The sequence below is a fragment of the Eubalaena glacialis genome, chromosome 10 (genome assembly GCF_028564815.1).
Source record: "Eubalaena glacialis isolate mEubGla1 chromosome 10, mEubGla1.1.hap2.+ XY, whole genome shotgun sequence".
NCBI lineage: Eukaryota > Metazoa > Chordata > Mammalia > Artiodactyla > Balaenidae > Eubalaena > Eubalaena glacialis.
This window is the reverse complement of record NC_083725.1, coordinates 108,008,275-108,026,596: the sequence shown is the minus strand read 5'-3', so window position 1 is coordinate 108,026,596 and position 18,322 is coordinate 108,008,275. Positions and strand designations below refer to the sequence as shown.

At 40.7% G+C, this 18,322-nt stretch overlaps 1 protein-coding gene across 3 annotated transcripts in view; it reads right to left on the bottom strand.

Annotated features, from left to right (window-relative positions):
- The window catches only part of ATG13 (autophagy related 13), a 48,603-nt gene that overhangs the window by 10,044 nt on the left and 20,237 nt on the right, over positions 1–18,322 (bottom strand). For all 3 annotated transcript variants that reach the window (XM_061201690.1, XM_061201689.1, XM_061201691.1), the window contains 9 exons: positions 15,017–15,098; positions 13,964–14,044; positions 13,453–13,572; positions 9,060–9,106; positions 7,637–7,777; positions 4,102–4,142; positions 3,064–3,160; positions 2,661–2,759; positions 1,761–1,854 (listed from right to left, as the gene is read on the bottom strand). In XM_061201690.1, coding sequence (XP_061057673.1) covers positions 1,761–1,854; positions 2,661–2,759; positions 3,064–3,160; positions 4,102–4,142; positions 7,637–7,777; positions 9,060–9,106; positions 13,453–13,572; positions 13,964–14,044; positions 15,017–15,085 — 789 coding nt within the window. In that variant the 5' untranslated portion in view covers positions 15,086–15,098. The remainder of the gene's footprint in view (positions 1–1,760; positions 1,855–2,660; positions 2,760–3,063; positions 3,161–4,101; positions 4,143–7,636; positions 7,778–9,059; positions 9,107–13,452; positions 13,573–13,963; positions 14,045–15,016; positions 15,099–18,322) is intronic.

The following is an 18,322-nucleotide window of genomic DNA, read 5'->3' as shown; positions in this document are numbered from 1 at the left end:
CTATTTCAATATTTACAGGAACAAGGAGACCAGATGGCATATGATTTTTCTCTCTCTGTTCTACCATCAAGGTTCTAAATGAGTATTTCTGCACCAAACTGTACCAGTCTTGATTACAGGTACTCAGGGAGAAGTGACAAGGCTCACCCATGGGGTGATGAGATGAGTATTGATGAGATCTTGACGTGATCTACTTTTAAACTGTAAGAAGACACAACTGATACCATGAAAAATATAGACTCTCCTTACACATGTTAACAAACTTTTTTGCAAATATCAGGTACAGAAACTACTTAACTTCCCTTTACTTTTGGGGTCAGGTCGAATTTCCACTGTATCAGAGAAAAAGACAAACTGATTTGTTAAGGCCCAGACTCACCATCCCTCATATCTCCCAAGTTTATATACTGCTTATGAATTTATCACTTATAAAACAAAACTGTTTAATGAACATTAAATGACATATTCACATTTTGATGATCTTAAAAAACAATCTACTCACTAATGTGCACTAGTAAGAAAGTGGGCTTTCCCCCCCTTTTTTGGTCAGGATTGTTCCATGTCAGCAAGCGTACCAGAAGCTACCCCCTCCCAGAGCAATGGCGACATCCATGCCTACATATATTAACAGGTGGAGGGAAAAAACAATTCCCCCACCCCCAAACCAACCTGTCTAGGTAACTTTACAACAAGAATCTCTTTAACTCTAAACTGGGACAATAGAAATAATAGTGATCCATGGATTTTGTAAAGTGCTTCACACACCAGTTAGCTTTTGTGCTTAACTTCTGCTTTTAAAACAAATTAGAACTATAATTTTAATCTAGTACCTAACAACCCAGGATATAATAAATTAAAATTTTTTCTTAATTAAGAAAACATAGAAAATAAAAATGTATGGATAGCTAATTAATTTGTTGGGTCTCCCAAGTCAGATGGTGAAAAGGGATAATCTGGGACTAGTTTCAAGGAAAGCAGAACTGACTGAGGTCTAGAACCATCTAATATGAAAGCCAAGAGGAGGGAAATAATAGAGATGATGGGCAGGCAATGGGTAGAAGATGAATGACTTGGGGTGGAAGGGAAGAAATGTGTCCCTGAAATTCAGTCAGCTGGCAAAAATGATTCCTTATCTGAAGCAGTCTCAGTACCACATGCATCATACAACACTTCTTTGTGAGAAGAAGTTCTCACATTGTTTGGAGACTGTGTTTTATTGAAACTGGATTTGACACTGAAGAGGGACTCGAGTGGAAAAGTTAATGGTTAAAAATGTTCAGAGAGGGAATGCAGATAGGCAGATATTTGTGTAACTATTAAGAAAAACTGCACAGCTGGTGTCTTACTGGCATTTTATGCTAAATAATCATTGGCTCCTTTTGTGCTCCTTCCATTATGAGGAACCATATTTACCACTTCCAAGAAGAAGTAGCTACCAAATTAACAAGTGTAGGTTAGAGTACCTCTCTGGTACCAGAACACATTTCTGATTTTCTGTGACTGATTTTCTAGGGAATTTTAAGATGTCCCCAGGAAGGTAAAGGTTACATGTAATCTTGCAGGTTAAGAATGATTACAGACTAGAAACACTGCAACATTACCGGCTGGATAAGAAGGCTCTCCCTCACCCCTCAAAATAACCTCCTTGAAATAATCACCATCACCACCAAAAGAGATTGTATCCAAATTTTGACACCATTTTATAAGGCCCATATATGTACCAAATAACTACTGCCACCCCAGATCCTGTTTCCCCCTACCTGGGATGGAGGGGAGGTGGAAAAAGAGGTGGTACACACTTCTTGAGAATCTTCCACAGAAGGATATGTTACTCCAGTGTCCTCACCAGCGGTTCTATGGTGAGTGGAAAAGAAATCATGAACTGACTGACGGCAGTCAATTTCAGAAAGGATACAAAGAGAGGTTAGATACGGATGCAAGTTGTGACATGAACTGTTGCAGGCAGAGTTCCTAATGGCAAGAGAGGTATGTTGAATCCTTGATAATTTCAAACATTTCCAGAAAGCAGCATCTAAAGGTTGACAATGGCTTTTTTTTTAATCCAAACATTTTACCTGACATATCATTTGAGCGGATTTTCTTAAGCCTGGCCAGTGTTATGACCAAGATTTATCAGCAATAGAGAATGCAGTGAAACAAAAGTCTAGACTCCAAAGACAAAACCTATCCAACTTCATGAGTCCTTTACAGAAAGGCAGTATCTCTCCTGATACAAATCTATTCCAATCTCTAGAAAATTCTGTTATCTGGGATCTAGGTCTGGAGATATTTGATTCTGATGTATAAAACTGCATTGTGCCAGCCAATGGTGACCTGAAAACCATTTAATTTGCAAAGGACATTCTACAAATTACTGCCACTCTCACAGTCTCGAAGTAAAATCAAATCAAAAGTCAAATCACTACTGTCAAGATCCAAAATATCCAAGAATTTTCTGACACTTGGTACACCCTAAGTCTTGGTATACCTTATAGGCAGCAGCAAGAATGAAAGCTGGCCACTCCACTTCCCTCCACATGGCATCTCCATCAGTGCCCCCTACCTATCAGTGAGTGCTGATAAAGGTGCTCTATGGACCTGTGCAAGATGGATGCTTCTGCCTAGCTGCAGTTTGGGAAAGTGTTTTTCACATTCCTCACCTGTAATTGCAGGGATGCATGGGCGAGGAGCTGGGATAGGGACGGTCCACAAAGTGATCAATAATAATCCCCATGATAGGTGGGGTCCTCTCAAAGTGCCTGTAATGCAGTAAGCAGATTGCCGTACTTGTTAGAATGCCTTGTCAAGTCCCCGTGAAGTCCTCAGAGAGCCCCTCGCCTCTTATCTATTGGCAGGAACCACAGAGCCTTAACTACTACATCCCTAAATATAAACCACCAATTCTACATTGGCTCTGGGACGCTCAGATTCTCCAATCTGGAAAAAGGGTTCTCTCAGTTCAGCAATGGAGGAGCTGAATTGTAGGCTTAGCCACAGGGTTTGGAGGAAAACAACTTTAATATTTTAGAAGAGTTCTATTGGATTCCAAGGCTCTTTCCTCACCTGGTGGACATGAATGCCAAGTTAATTCTGTAAGCACAAGAAAGAGTGATGGTGCCCACAGGGGTACCCACTGTCCCAACACGAACTGTCTGGAAACCTAGGAAAAGAGATAAATAATTAGGTTTTTCCAGAGAATACTTACAGTACCCCCAGTCTGTCTCTCCCTGAACCACTTAGCCTGTTGTACAATCTCTGGCATTACCCACTTAGCACCCTGAGTGCAGCAGCCTCAATTTCATACATACGTGTATGTGTGTATATATATATATTTTTTTCAATTTATTCTATATTGACCTAATATTGCTAGGGGAAACAGCATTCTATTTCCAGATAAAACTACCTTCAAAGAGGTAAAATGATTATTAGTCTTAAAGCTTAAACAAGTCCTAACCAACCCTGTCCAGATGTGCTACTAAGACACCAAAGGGGCACAGGAGTTTCTCACACAAACACCTCAATTTATGAAGTAAATGCACTCCCACCCAAGTTGCCACCCCAGAACTAAATATAGAAAAGAGTCAGAGTGTTACAACAAAGCTTTCCTGGTTTTCTTGGTTTCATTTCCAATTTTTCAAAATTGTTGATGCTCATCAGAGACATTTAACATGCTCATTGTAGAAAATTAGGAAAACAGACAGTTGTATAAAGCAGGGGTCCCCAACCCCTGGGAGACCGGGCCACAGAGCAGGAGGTGAGTGGCGGGCAAGCGACTGAAGCTTCATCTGCCGCTCCCCATCACTAGTATCACCCCCCACTTCCGTGGAAAAACTGTCTTCCAAAAAACCGGTCCCTGGTGCCAAAAGGTTGGGGACCGCTGGTATAAAGAATAAGAAAGAATACTGAGTTACTGGAACTTTTGGGAAAATTATTCAGTCATTCCCTGGTGGCTCTTTGGACCACCTACCTGTCTCTTCCTTACTTGTATCACTCATACTAAAAACACAAGCTATGTATTATTACAGGCAGCATCCAAGCATACCTCTGAAATCAGGAGAGCTCTTAACAACACTACAAATGTTTTTCAACCTTGATACATACCTTCTCCTAAGCCATTCAGCTGAACTTCCCCAAAATATATTCTGTAGGGAAGCAAGAAGAAAAATGTTACCTGATTCTTTATTCTAAGGGCCTACATACCAAACACCGAGAAACAAAATAAACAAAACCAGCCCTTCTTTTCTTATCTGCATGAACATCTCTCCTAATGGTGCAATATTGCTACCACTTGATGAAGCTGTAGGCATGGGCATGTAGATGGAGAGGACTGGTTAAGAAATTAGGAGAACAGGGACTTCTCTAGTGGCGCAGTGGTTAAGAATCCACCTGCCAATGCAGGGGACACGGGTTTGAGCCCTGGTCGGGAAGATCCCACATTCTGCGGGGCAACTAAGCCCGCGCACCACAACGAAGAATAGCCCCCTGCTCACCACAACTAGAGAAAGCTGGCGCACAGCAACGAAGACCCAACGCAGCCAAAAATAAATTAATTAATTAATTAAAAGAGGAAAAAAAAGGATCAGTTAGTAAATATTTTATGCTTGTGGGCCACATAGTCTGTAGCAACTACTCAGCTTTGCTGTTATACTGCAAAAGTAACCACTGATAATAGGTAAACGAATGGAGTGGCTATGTTGTAAGATAATCTTATTTATAAAAACAAGTGATTGGGGCTTCCCTGGTGGCGCAGTGGTTGAGAGTCTGCCTGCCAATGCAGGGGACGCGGGTTCGAGCCCTGGTCCGGGAGGATCCCACATGCCGCGGAGCAACTAGGCCCGTGAGCCACAACTACTGAGCCTGCGCTCCGCAACAAGAGAGGCCGCGATAGTGAGAGGCCCGCGCACCGCGATGAAGAGTGGCCCCCGCTTGCTGCAACTAGAGAAAGCCCTTGCACAGAAACGAAGACCCAACACAGCTAAAGATAAATAAATTAAAATAAATAAATAATAAAAAAACAAGGGACTTCCCTGGTGGTCCAGTGGTAAAGAATCTGCCTTCCAATGCAGGGGATGCGGGTTCGATTCCTGCTTGGGGAACTAATATCCCACATGCCGCGGGGCAACTAAGCCGTGCGCCACAACTTCCAAGCTCACGTGCCTCAACTAGACAGCCTGCGTGCCCCAAACTACAGAGCCCACGCGCTCTGGAGCCTGTGCACCACAACTAGAGAGAGAAAACCTGCATGCCACAACTAGAGAGAAGCCTACGTGCCGCAACTAAGACCCGATGCAGCCAAAAAAGAAAAATAAATACATAAATTTAAAAAATACATTAAAAAATAAAAATAAAAACAAGTAACTGGTCTGCTGACCATAGTTTGCTGACTCCTGCCATAAAGTAATACATGAATGATGTTAATAAACTGTTGCCAAAGGAGATTTTGCTAGGTACCCTCTGACAAAAAGCTGACAATCAGCTCACTACTCATCTGAATATTGGTACAGTGCTTTAAATAATCTGATTATGCCCCACTTTTTCTTGGCTATATTCTTTATGCCACTCAGGTGCTAAGCAAAAGTTTTCTTCACAGATAGTACACAATAAAACTTTAATGCAGTCTTGATGAACAACAAATTCAGAATGATTTTTTATAACAATGTAGTTTTACAGTGAAATTGTCAGATCTACAGGATCAGGGGAAAAAATGATAGTACAGCAAAACAAACAAACAAACAAACAAAAAACCAAGACAAGACTATTGTTTAACGGTCTAAGGCTATACTGTTAAACTGTTACCAATAGTACAAAAAGAAAAAAAATAGAAAAAAAGAGCTAAATCTACCTCTGACATAACGTACTTCTCTATGGTTTAAGCTACAGCTATTTGTATCCAAAAAGCAATCCTAAATGATAAGCAATCAGTGAGCAATAAATACTGTATTACTCCAGAGGTACAATGAAGACTTGAAACACAGGTATGAAAAGGACTAGGAGTCCTAGTTAACTAAGCTGATGACTAGTAGTGTAACATGGCTACTTACAGAAGAACCAAAGTGAAGGAAACTTAGCATAGGTAAATGGGAAATAAGAGTTAGAAAGGAATCTATTATATCTAAATAAAAGTCTAGTCACTTTCAAATGGAATACTCATCCTGAAACCTGGGAAGACAACAAAAATGTATTAAAGACTTGGAAAAATAAATATAGGTAGGGTTGCTAGATTATTTCAACAGAACTAGTTAAGTCTCTAATCCTTGGTCCTTCAATCCTGCTATACTAATTCTTCTAAAGATCAGCTCTAGGGACTTCCCTCGTGGCGCTGTGGTTAAGAATCCACCTGCCAATGCAGGGGACACGGGTTCAAGCCCTGGTCCGGGAAGATGCCACATGCCACAGAGCAACTAAGCCCATATGCCACAACTACTGAGCCTGCACTCTAGAGCCCGCAAGCCACAACTACTGAGCCTGCGTGCCACCACTACTGAAGCCTGTGCGCCTAGAGTCCGTGCTCCGCAACAAGAGAAGCCACCACAATGAGAAGCCTGTGCACCGCAACGAAGGGTAGCCCCTGCTCGCTGCAACGAGAGAAAGCCCGTGCGCAGCAACGAAGACCCAAGGCAGGCGAAAATAAATAAATAAATAAATTACTTAATTAAAATAAATAAAGATCAGCTCTATACATGTAAGCCAAAGGCTAAAACCCATGGCTCATCACTAATATGAAACAGAGTCTTGGATGATTTAGGAACCCTTGACTTTTCATGCTCTGCTCTCACACTTTGCTACACATCCTCCTCAGCACCACTCTGGTCCATTCGACAATCTGAGTACAGCTCATTTCCGCCCCCATTTCTGTGCCTTGCCATCTGCTGTACACCCCACCTGGAATGATCATGCTCCCTCACTTCCAACAGATGAAATTTTCTCTGCCTCAAGGTCTAGCTGGAATGCTACTTCCTCCATGAAGCCTGTCTTGATTCTCCCACCCAGAACAAACTTTTTCTTCCTGTGTTTTCACAGCACTTTTTTTCCTGACACTGCTATGCAAATCCTGCTTTTTACTGTGACTTATGCATGTACCAAACCATTTCCCCCATTAGATTAGAAACACCAGTACAGCTGGGCCTCTGTATAGCTCTTCCTTGGGCCTACCACAATGCTTGCCTCAAAAAAGCACTCAAATGTATGTTGATGTGAAATACTACAAGGAAAATACTCAAAGAACTGTTAACCAGTTCTTTATGTCCACAGACAACTAATTAAAAACACACTGAATAAGCAGTTTGTTACACAAAAAGTTTTAATCTAACTCTGGAATATAGAACATTGTGGAGTCTTCCCAGGATAGCCTGTTTTTCAAAGTCTTAACTTCCTTTTCCAACAATGAGATATATATCAGTAGGACTTCAAAATCCATTCTACAGGAGTCACGACTGTGTACAAACAAAAGAATAACGAACTTGGTTGCTTTACAAAAAGCTGAGGTTCAGAAGGGAGACTAGATAATCATAGTAAAGCTACAGCATCAACTATCCAAACATCTGTCTAAAAACTAATTATGGAATACCTGAATGCTGGTCAGACAATGTGCAAAATGATGAGGCCGATGAGTGAATCATGAAGGTGAGCTGCTTACCTGTACAATATGACATATTCATGCCCTTGTTTCCTGGAGAGTCTGTAAGCTGGTGTCACCCTAGTTATAGCAAGGAGAGACTTCAGTAGCAACGACAGTCTGTTGTACACGGCATAGGAAACTTTGATTTCTTTATCACACCTGAGGAGCAAAGACACTATCAGCATTCTCCTACTCCACTAACGAAAAGCAAAGAACAGAAATGCAATGAATAGAGATGTCAGTTATGTTCCAGCTAGCGACTGAGATTAATTTGTTAGCATTAGAATATATATATATATAATTGAATCACTTTGCTGTACACTAGAAACTAATACAACATTGAATATCAACTATACTTCAGTTTAAAAAATCTAAAAAAAAAATCTGTTAGCATTATTCACAAGTTCTGATAGAATATAATCTGATTTGTACTCTAAATAACCTTTTACAGAGTATTACAGTCAACAGAGAGAGTCACAAATTAAGTGCTGGAACTGTATAAGATTAAATTTATTATTAAAACATGTTCTGAACTAACGTTGTAGTTAGAGTTCTTTGTCAGCTTATCAACAGATTGTTGAAGTTAGCCAAAGTTTCACTTTCTCATGCACTAGACAAAGGCAGGTGGGCACCAAAAGGTATCCAATATATTTTTTTTCTAGCTCTGAAGCAGTTACCTTTCTAAGAAATAAAGCAAAACCCTTAAAAACAGTAATTCAATATTGCAATTGTATTACTAAAGGTGCAAACAATTTCAATGTACTGTCTTACGAGCAGTTTACCTCTATACATCTAACAGGAAATCTGGAGAAGTGTTTGGTACTAAAATTTTGAACTATAACCTGGCAGTTGCTTTCTATTTAAGAGAGAAAAATAATGCCCATACCACTCATACTTATTAATAAGATTTTTCTTCTGATGTGTTGCTATTTCCTCAATTTTCCTATATATTCTTCTTGAAAAGTAAAGCTTTGGGCAGGAAGTAAGCTAATCTGCCCTGAAAGAAGAAAACGGAGGGGGAAAATAACATGCATTTCCAATCCGTGACCAACACAGCATGTCTAAAGGAGTAGTGAGGGGAAATCTTATTGGATGTCTGCCACACAGAAAACAGACAAAACAGAGTAGTCATGTTACAAGAGCTCAAGGGATTTAATCAGAGAACTATCTGTACTCTGGGAAAACAACAAATCCTTTTTCAGCGTTCTCTCTGCTCCTCTCCCTGTGGTGTCTGAGTCTATCTGGACTGACACTCCCTCTGAAGGTCATCTCTGTGCCTGGGCTGGAAGCCAAGCATGAAGCAAACTGTAGCAAAGACCTATTGGCTCTGTTAAGTGGTCAGAACCCTCTCCATGACTGGTACAAAGCCCTGCTTTTCACATGATGTCGTGCACTTTATCCTCAGCTACCACAACGAAGGACCCTAAGACAGACCACTTACTTTTCATTCATTTCCAGACACCAGATTTCTAGCTCCATGGAATCTCCCTGTAGATAGAACAATTGAAAGATATTTCAGGGTTTTTTTAATCTTCTTTTTCCTTATTATAAAGCACTATACAGTCACTATAAAAATATTAGAAAGTACAAATAAGCAAAAAGAAGAGACATCAATTTATAATCCAATCAGTGATTTTTCTAAATAAAAGTGAGATCATACTATATATACTATTTTTATCACTTTAAAAAAATTATTTATTCATTTATTTATTTTTTGGCTGCATTGGGTCTTTGTTGCTGCACGAGGTCTAAGCCCCTACCACTTTTTATCAATAAATACAACATGGAATTTTCCTTATAATTAAAAACTCTAGGGGATTTCCCTGGTGGTGCAGTGGTTAAGAATCCGCCTGCCAATGCAGGGGACACGGATTCGAGCCCTGGTCCAGGAAGCTCCCGCATGCCGCGGAGCAACTAAGCCCATGAGCCACAACTACTGCGCGTGCGCTCTAGAGTCTGCGAGCCACAACTACTGAGCCCACGTGCCACAACTACTGAAGCCCACACGCCTAGAGCCCAGGCTCCGCAACAAGAGAAGCCACCGCAGTGAGAAGCCCGCACACCGCAACGAAGAGTAGCCCCCACTTGCCGCAACTAGAGAAAGCCCACACGCAGCAATGAAGACCCAACACAGCCAAAAATTAAATAAATAAATAAAATTTAAAATTCTACATTATTTTAAATGGCTGCATAGTATTCCACCATATGACAATTATTTTACCTAATCAGTACCCCCATACTTGGACATACAGCTTGTTTCTAAATTTTCACTACTACAAACAACACTGTGATAAACAGACTTGAGACTAAAATTCTGTATGCATCCTGAATTAGTTTCCTAAGGTAAATTTCCAGAATTAGAATTGTTGGATCAAAGAATATTCATGCTTCTAAGACTTTTGCTATGTATGTCCAAATTGCTCTTCAGAAAGGCCAACACTTCAAATGATGGAGAGAGCCTTTCCCTCCACTTCTATAGAGGATATTTTTAGGTGACACTCACAGTTAAATATCTTAACAAGCTCCTTACTTAAAAGTCTTTTTAGCTATTTGATGTCTTTAGCCAAACTGTTCAGTCTCTCTATGCGTTACTCTGAACAGACTTAGTCTAGTGGGTGGGAAAGAAAAAGAAAAGACCAAAGCCAGAATCCGTTAACCCTGTAACACTCCTGTGTGTCATTTAGTGAGATGGATAGTCACATACTTTTGAAATACAAGTAATCTTTTTATGAATCAGCTGTAAGAGGGCCATTCTTTTAGGTTTGGGAATAAACTCAGGTTAGTTTGCGGAGTAGAGAATTTTTACTTGTTCTAGATCAAATTTAAATATGTATTCTTAATATATATCCTTTTCATCACAGTGTCATCTCTAAATGACATGATGAATTTTGAATCCACCCCCACCAAAAAAAATCAAGGGATGACTGGACAGTAGGAAGTATCCAAGATAAATTGGTGTGGTTTCTCTAGGATAATCACAACAGTTTAGAATAGGATTACACAGATGCAGAGAGAGGAAAGAGTTCTTCCAGGGATTCCTTTTGGACTCCCTATGGATCGCTAAGAAAAATAATCCACAGTATAAATTGGTAATTCAATAAAGAAAAATACAAAGTTTTGTTTTATTTGGTGCTTAAGGTTGCCATGGAATAAGTACTGACATCATTCGTTCAACAAAATTGAGAGCCTACTGTGTGCCATCCCAGGCACTGTGCCCCGCAGAGAGATGATTATTTATTTATATCCTCCTCATTTCAAAAAGAATTTTTTAAAAAAATTTTATTTATTTTTGGCTGCATTGGGTCTTCGTTGCTGTGCGCGGACTTTCTCTAGTTGTGGCGAGCGGGGACTACCCTTGATTGCAGTGCGCAGGCTTCCATTGCGGTGGCTTCTCTTGTTGCAGAGCACAAGCTCTAGTCACGCGGGCTTCAGTAGTTGCAGCATGCGGGCCCAGTAGTTGCGGCGCGTGGGCTCAGTGGTTGCAGCACATGGGCTCTAGGGTGCACGGGCTTCAGTAGTTGTGGCTCGCGGGCTCGAGTGCAGGCTCAGTAGTTGTGGTGCACAGGCTTAGTTGCTCCGCGGCATGTGGGATCTTCCCAGACCAGGGCTTGAACCCGTGTCCCCTGCACTGGCAGGCGGATTCTTAACCACTGCGCCACCAGGGACGTCTCTCAAAAAGAACTGAAGAACTACACAAATGAGATGTGGCAAAGCTGGTGACCTCAAGAATAAAAGTGCAGGGACTGCCCTGGTGGTCCAGTGGTTAAGAATCTGCCTTCTAATGCAGCGGATGCGGGTTCGATCCCTGGTCAGGGAACTAAGATCCCACATGCCGCGGAATAACTAAGCCCGTGTGCCTCAACTAGAGAGAAGCCTGCGGGCTGCAACGGAAGATCCCACATGCCACAATGAAGATCCCAAGGGCTGCAACTAAGACCCAACGCAGCCAAAAAAAAAAAAAAAAAAAAGGACAGTTTGAACAGGAACATGTAATGATCACCTACCATATGTTATGTTAGGTAATCTACAAATAAGAATGAAATGAGGAAATATTATAGCTCTGCAAGACTGTGAAGTGTCGTGTTACTTCGGTGGTGTTAGTGGAGGTGGGGTTAAGTAATTCGGCCAAAGTTGCTCAGCTAGGATCTGAATTTGGGTCTGTATAGTTCCAAACTCATTTGCCTTTTATTATACCATGCAGCCTCACAATCCTGTAGTGGATATCGATTAAACATGAAAGAAAGAATATTTGCCTCAATCCTAGCATGGAATAAGGTGAACAAAACACATTAAAAAAACCCCACAATACAGCAAGTTATACTCTGGAAACAAATGTAAAGAAAACACATAGGAAATCTAAAGAGGGTTTAGAAAGGGAGATCCTCTAGAGCAGCGGTCCCCAACCTTTTCGACACCAGGGACCGGTTTCATGGAAGACAATTTTTCCATGGGGGGAGGGTGGTGTGGATGATGATGGTTCAGGAGGTAATGCGCGTGATGGGGGGAGTTCAAGGCAGTGTATGCGAGCGATGGTTCACACGTCAATGACAGCGATGGGGAGCGGCAGATGAAGCTTCACTCGCTCGCCCACTGCTCACCTCCTGCTGTGCGGCCCAGGGGTTGGGGACCCCTGCTCTAGGGCATGTAAGTCTTGAAGGATGAGTAGAAACATATCACATATAGATGATATATATGAAGATGAGGGTGAAGAGTCTATTCCAAGTTGTTGGAAAAATAAGTACAAAAACCACAACCTCCTCAGAGAATGATGAGGTGATCAGAGAGGGAAGGGGCAGGAATAAGGCTCTTGGGGGACTTCCCTGATGGTCCAGTGGCTAAGACTGTACTCCCAATGCAGCGGGCCCGGGTTCGATCCCTCGTCAGGGAACTAGATCCCACATGCCACAACTAAAAAATGATCCCGCATGCCACAACTAAGACCCAACACAACCAAATAAATAAATATTTTTTTTTAAAAAAGGCTGAGTTGGAAGCAGAGTGTGAAGAGCTTTGAGTGCCTAGTTAAGACACCGTCCTGGTGGAGAGAAGGGAACCCTCCAACACTGTTGGTGGGAATGTAAATTGGTACAGCCACTATGGAGAACAGTATGGATGTTCCTTAAAAAACTAAAAATAGAGCACCATATGACCCTGCAATCCCACTCCTGGGCATATATCCAGAGAAAAACACGGTCCGAAAGGATACATGCACCCGAATGTTCTTTGCAGCACTGTTTACAGTAGCCAAGACATGGAAGCAACCTAAATGTCCAATGACAGAGGAATGGATAAATTAGATGTGGTACATATATACAATGGAATATTACTCAGCAATTAAAAAGAATGAAATAATGCCATTTGCAGCAACATGGATGGACCTAGAGACTATCATACTGAGTGAAGTAAGTCAGAAAGAGAAAGAGAAATATCCTGTGATATCCCTTATATGCAGAATCTAAAAAGAAATATACAAATGAACTTATTTATAAAACAGAAACAGACTAACAGACTTAGAGAATGAACTTACGGTAACCGGGGTGGAAGGATGGGGGGAAGGGATAGTTAGGGAGTTTGGGATCAACATGTACACACTGCTATATTTAAAATGGACAACCAACAAGGACCTACTGTATAGCACAAGGAACTCCGCTCAACGTTATGTGGCAGCCTGGATGGGAGGGGAGTTTGGGGGAGAATGGCTACATGTATATGTATGACTGAGTCCCTTTGCTGTGCACCTGAAACTATCACAACATTGTTAATCAGCTATACTCCAATATAAAATAAAAAGTTAAAAAAAAAAAAAAAAGACACCGTTCTGGCCATAACCTTACCTCAGAAGTCTTGAGTGAGATCTCCACACACATAGACCTCCCGACGGCAGGCAGCTGCCCTGCCAGCGCCTTCTTTGCTTCATGTGTAACCTCTGGGATGTCTTTGATTGCTAAATTGAACTAGAACACAAAAGGAACTTTGTGTTTAAACACTCACAAGGAACATTATAGAAACATAAAGTAGTAAGACTGGATGCTGAGTAAAGCAGGCATTGCTCTTGACTGATTAAGGACATTCATTTACTTTTCCCTTCCCCATAAGATATCTTGCATCAAAGCCCCAAAACTCAGGTTGAAAAAGCTTTTCACCTATCGCAGCGGAAAGCCAAAAAACAAATACATCAGACTAACATTGATGAAGAACATACTTTCCAAGTGAATGGATCAAATGGAATTAGGTATTTTAATGTTATGATTTAGTAATACTAGAAATAGCATTATTTATTACTACACCATGATTCCTTGTGACAAACACCATAGTATATCCCTTAGCAAAGAATTGGAATTTTACCCAGTCTGAACCCGTTGGGGAAGAAGATGAACGAGTACAAATCTTCTCACCCAGTCGAGCCTGGACAATCACTTGGACAGTCTAAAAAAAGCAAACAAACAAAAAATCAAAGATGAAAAGTTATAACAAATTGATTTGGCTCCTAATCAGGGTTAAAACCCTCCCAATGCAGGATTAAAAAGATGCCAATGATCATAACTATACTTCAGGAAAGGGTAGGATTTAAAACCTTCAAGAACAGGTAGGAAAAAAACACGGCACAAAAGTAATACTGTAAATATTCCTGAGGGCACAGTGTCAACCAATTAGAGAAATTACAGTTTGAGGCTTGGAATCTATAATATTCTCACATGGCAGAAGGAAAGTTGCACATGGTGGCTCTGACTTTCATAGAAAAACAAGTCCAACCATAGGTTTAAATATTCACTGCCATACACTTATGTAATCATAGTTGATTTAAACCAAGGATTCCACAATTATTCATATGACTTGGCCCATATGGCAAAAGTCTTCCAACTAATTTTACAACCAGAATCTACTGCATGGGTTATTCTTACATAGCAATGGTTGAGAGGAAGGAGTGAGAGAGGTGGAAATGATTTTTAGATTTAGGAAAATATGCCTTCTAAAGCATTCAAAATTCAGTTTTAATTCTTCATTTACCCAGAAGGGAACAATAAGTGAAAGTGAGACATTTCGGAGGTAGTTGATGCTTACGGAAAGATGCCCAAACTGCTGTCCATTCCAGTCCGCAGTCTTTGTTCCCACCCCAAGGGAACATACTGTGCCAATAACCTGGCATAATAAGTTTGACATTTCTGCAAACAGGCTTGCAAAAAAAAAATTTTTTTTGAACAAGTAGCTGTGGAAAATTGGAAGCTACTTTTTAGTTACACCCCCAGTACCGCCCCCAAATTTCACAGTTTGGTTTACAACAGACAGAAGTATCCCTTAAAATGGGCAAGCTGCAAGCTGTTATGCTATATTTCCAAAAAGGGAGAAGCACGGAAGTTATTTCTAACAGTTCTAGGCTCAAGAGAATGGATATAGTACCTTGAGGGCAAAAAACTTAATGAACTTGTCCAGGTCCTTTCTGTCCTGGGAATTGAGATCAGTTTCCATTGCCTATAGCAATCTAAAACAGGAAGGAAAAAAAAAAGTGTTGAAAAATGTGACTAATATCTTTTAAAAGGGATTGCTACAACAAAGCATACAGAGATGGTATTGTCTACTAGCTGTATGAATAGTCACGTAGGAGGTAAAAAAAATTCCCCCCCTGACTAAAGACACCAAAGTGAAAAATACATACTATCTTTTGAGCAAAATGAATTCCACACAAAGAGCTAAATCCAGAGACCTTAAAAATAGATGAGACAAGCCATTTTACCTGAATCTGAAACTTTGAGCTTTTAAATATAACTTATCTATTAAAAAAGTTATATTACTTACCTATTAAAAAAGTTTTATTATCCAGCATATTGAAGACTAAGTGTTAATGAGACAAAAACTTTATTTAAACATAAAGTGAGTTAACATTCCTTCAAAAGGCCAGTAAATCAATTTAACTTTGGGCGGGAGTGGGGTGGAGGTGGGGGTGGGTTTTGGACCCCTTTTGAGAATCCAATGACATGACAAGCCCTTTCTCCAAAAAAATGCACAAATACAGAAACTTTGGGTATAATCAGGGAGTTCATGAGTTTCACGAAGTACATCATAAACCCCCAGGTTAAAATGTTTTGAGAAGGGGCTGGTATGAGGAAGAAAGCATTTACGGAGAGAAGAGCATGAACAAAGGCGTATAAGCCACAGAGAGCAAAATGGGTTTGGAACTATTAAGTATGCCAATTTTCCAGCGGTTGTGTATGGCTGGCTGGGGCCAGGTCATGAGAGTCTTAAATACAATGCTAGAGACTGACCTGCGTCTAATATGCCAGAAATGGGAGCACCCTCAAGGCTTTTGAGGAGAGGAAGCAACACAATCCAAATGGTGCTTTAGATGATAGCTTTGCTGGCATATTGTAGAATAGTTTGGAGTATGGAAAGCAGGGAAATCAATTAGGTCCTTGGCAATAATTCAGGCTGTGGTCAAGGCTAAAACTCTAATACAGATACAGACATGATTTAGAAATAGTATGGATGGGAGGTATTTTAAAGGAAGAGCTGACAGGATTTAAGGACTGAGTGCAAAAAGTTTAATGGGCTTTCAGTTAACAAAAAAACAAGAAAGCCAGAGGGAGAGCTAGTTTTAAGGAAAGGTATAAACAAAAGGAGAGAGTTGAAACAGGAAATAATGAATACAAGTTAAAAAAAACAACAACACTGTTCTTTATTGAGGTATAACTTATATGTAGTGAAATGCACAAATCTTAGGTGTACAGCTCAATAAACATTTTGTATGTAAACAGTCATACAATGACAACCCAGATCGAGTTATAGAACATTTCCAATAATCCAGAAGGTGCCTTTGTGTTCCCTTGGTCAATAAAACCACCAAAAAGTAACCATGATTCTGACCTCTATCACTATAGATTAGTTTTGTTTTGAATTTCTTATAAAGGGAATCAAATAGTATTAACTCTTTTGTTGTGTACCTTCCTTTATTCAACATTATGTCTGTAAGATTCATTTATAATGCTGCATGTAGCAGTTTATTCTTTTTCATTGTTATGTAGCACTCCATTTTATGAATATGCCACAATTTATAAATTAAACTGTTGATAAACATTTGGGTTGTTTCCTGCTTTTAGCTATTATATTCTTTTTTTTTTTTTTGGCTGCATTGGGTCTTTGATGCTGCACACGGGCTTTCTCTAGTTGCGGCGAGCGGGGCTACTCTTCCTTGTGGTGTGTGTGCTTCTCATTGCGTTGGCTTCTCTTGCTGTGGAGCACAGGCTCTAGGGCATGCGGGCTTCAGTAGTTGTGGCTCACGGGCTCTAGAGCGCAGGCTCAGTAGTTGTGGTGCACGGGCTTAGTTGCTCCACGGCATGTGGGATCTTCCCGGACCGGGGCTCAAACCCGTGTTCCCTGCATTGGCAATTGGATTCTTAACCACTGCGCCACCAGGGAAGTCGGTTATTATATTCTTACATGAGAGTTTTCGTGAATATAAATACTCACTGCTATCAGATGTAGAGCCAGGAGTGTTGCTGTTGGGTCATAGAGTATGCATATGCAGGCATACCTTGTTTTATTGCACCTTGCTTCACAGATATTGCCCCCTCCTCTTTTTAAAAAACAAATTGAAGGGGCTTCCCTGGTGACGCAGTGGTTAAGAATCCGCCTGCCAATGCAGGGGACATGGGTTCCAGCCCTGGTCCGGGATGATCCCATGTGCTGTGGAGCAACTAAGCCCATGCGCCACAACTACTGAGTCTGCCCTCTAGAGCCCGTGAGCCATAACTACTGAGCCCACATGTTACAACTACTGAAGCCCACGCGCCTAGAGTCCGTGCTCCGCAACGAGAAGCCACCGCAATGAGAAGCCCACGCACTGCAAAGAAGAGAGTAACCCCGCTCGCCGCAACTAGAGAAAGCCCGCGCACAGCAACAAAGACCCAGTGCAGTCAAAAATAAATAAATAAAATACATAAATTTATTAAATAAAAAAATTGAAGGTTTGTGTCAACCCTGTGTTGAGCAAGTCTATCAGCGCCATTTTTCCCATGGCACTTGCTCACTTCGTGTCACAGTGTCATATTTTGGTAATTCTCAAAATATTTCAAACCCTCCACCAGCAAAAAGATTACAACTCACTGAAGGCTCAGATGATGGCTAGCATTTTCTAGTAATAATGTATTTTTAAATTTAGGTATGTACATTGCTTTTTTTAAGACATAATGCTATTGCACTCTTTATAGTTTAGTTTAAACACAACTTCTATATGCACAGGGAAACAAAAAAATTCATGTGATTCACTTTATCACAGTGATCTGGAACCGACCCACAATATATCCAAGGTATGCCTGTGTTTAGCTTTGATAGATACTGCCAAACAGTTTTCTAGGATCTGTACCAATTTACATCACCACCAACAGTACGTTAGAGCTCCCAGTGTTCCACATCTATACTACCACTTCGTATTGCTGATTCCTTAGCCATCTTGGTAGGAGTGTGGTGGTATTTCATTTAATCTGCATTGAATGACTGATGATTAAATTAGAGATGAAATGATGACTGCCTTTCCCCCACTGACACCTTTTCATATGTTTATTAGACATCTGGATATCCTCTTTCATAAAGTGCTAGTTCAAGCCTTTTGCCCACTTAAAAAATTAGGTTGTCTTTTTCTTATTGAATCGTGGGAGTTTTAAAAAATATATAGTGGATTCAGTACATTGTTGGATATGTACTGCAAATATC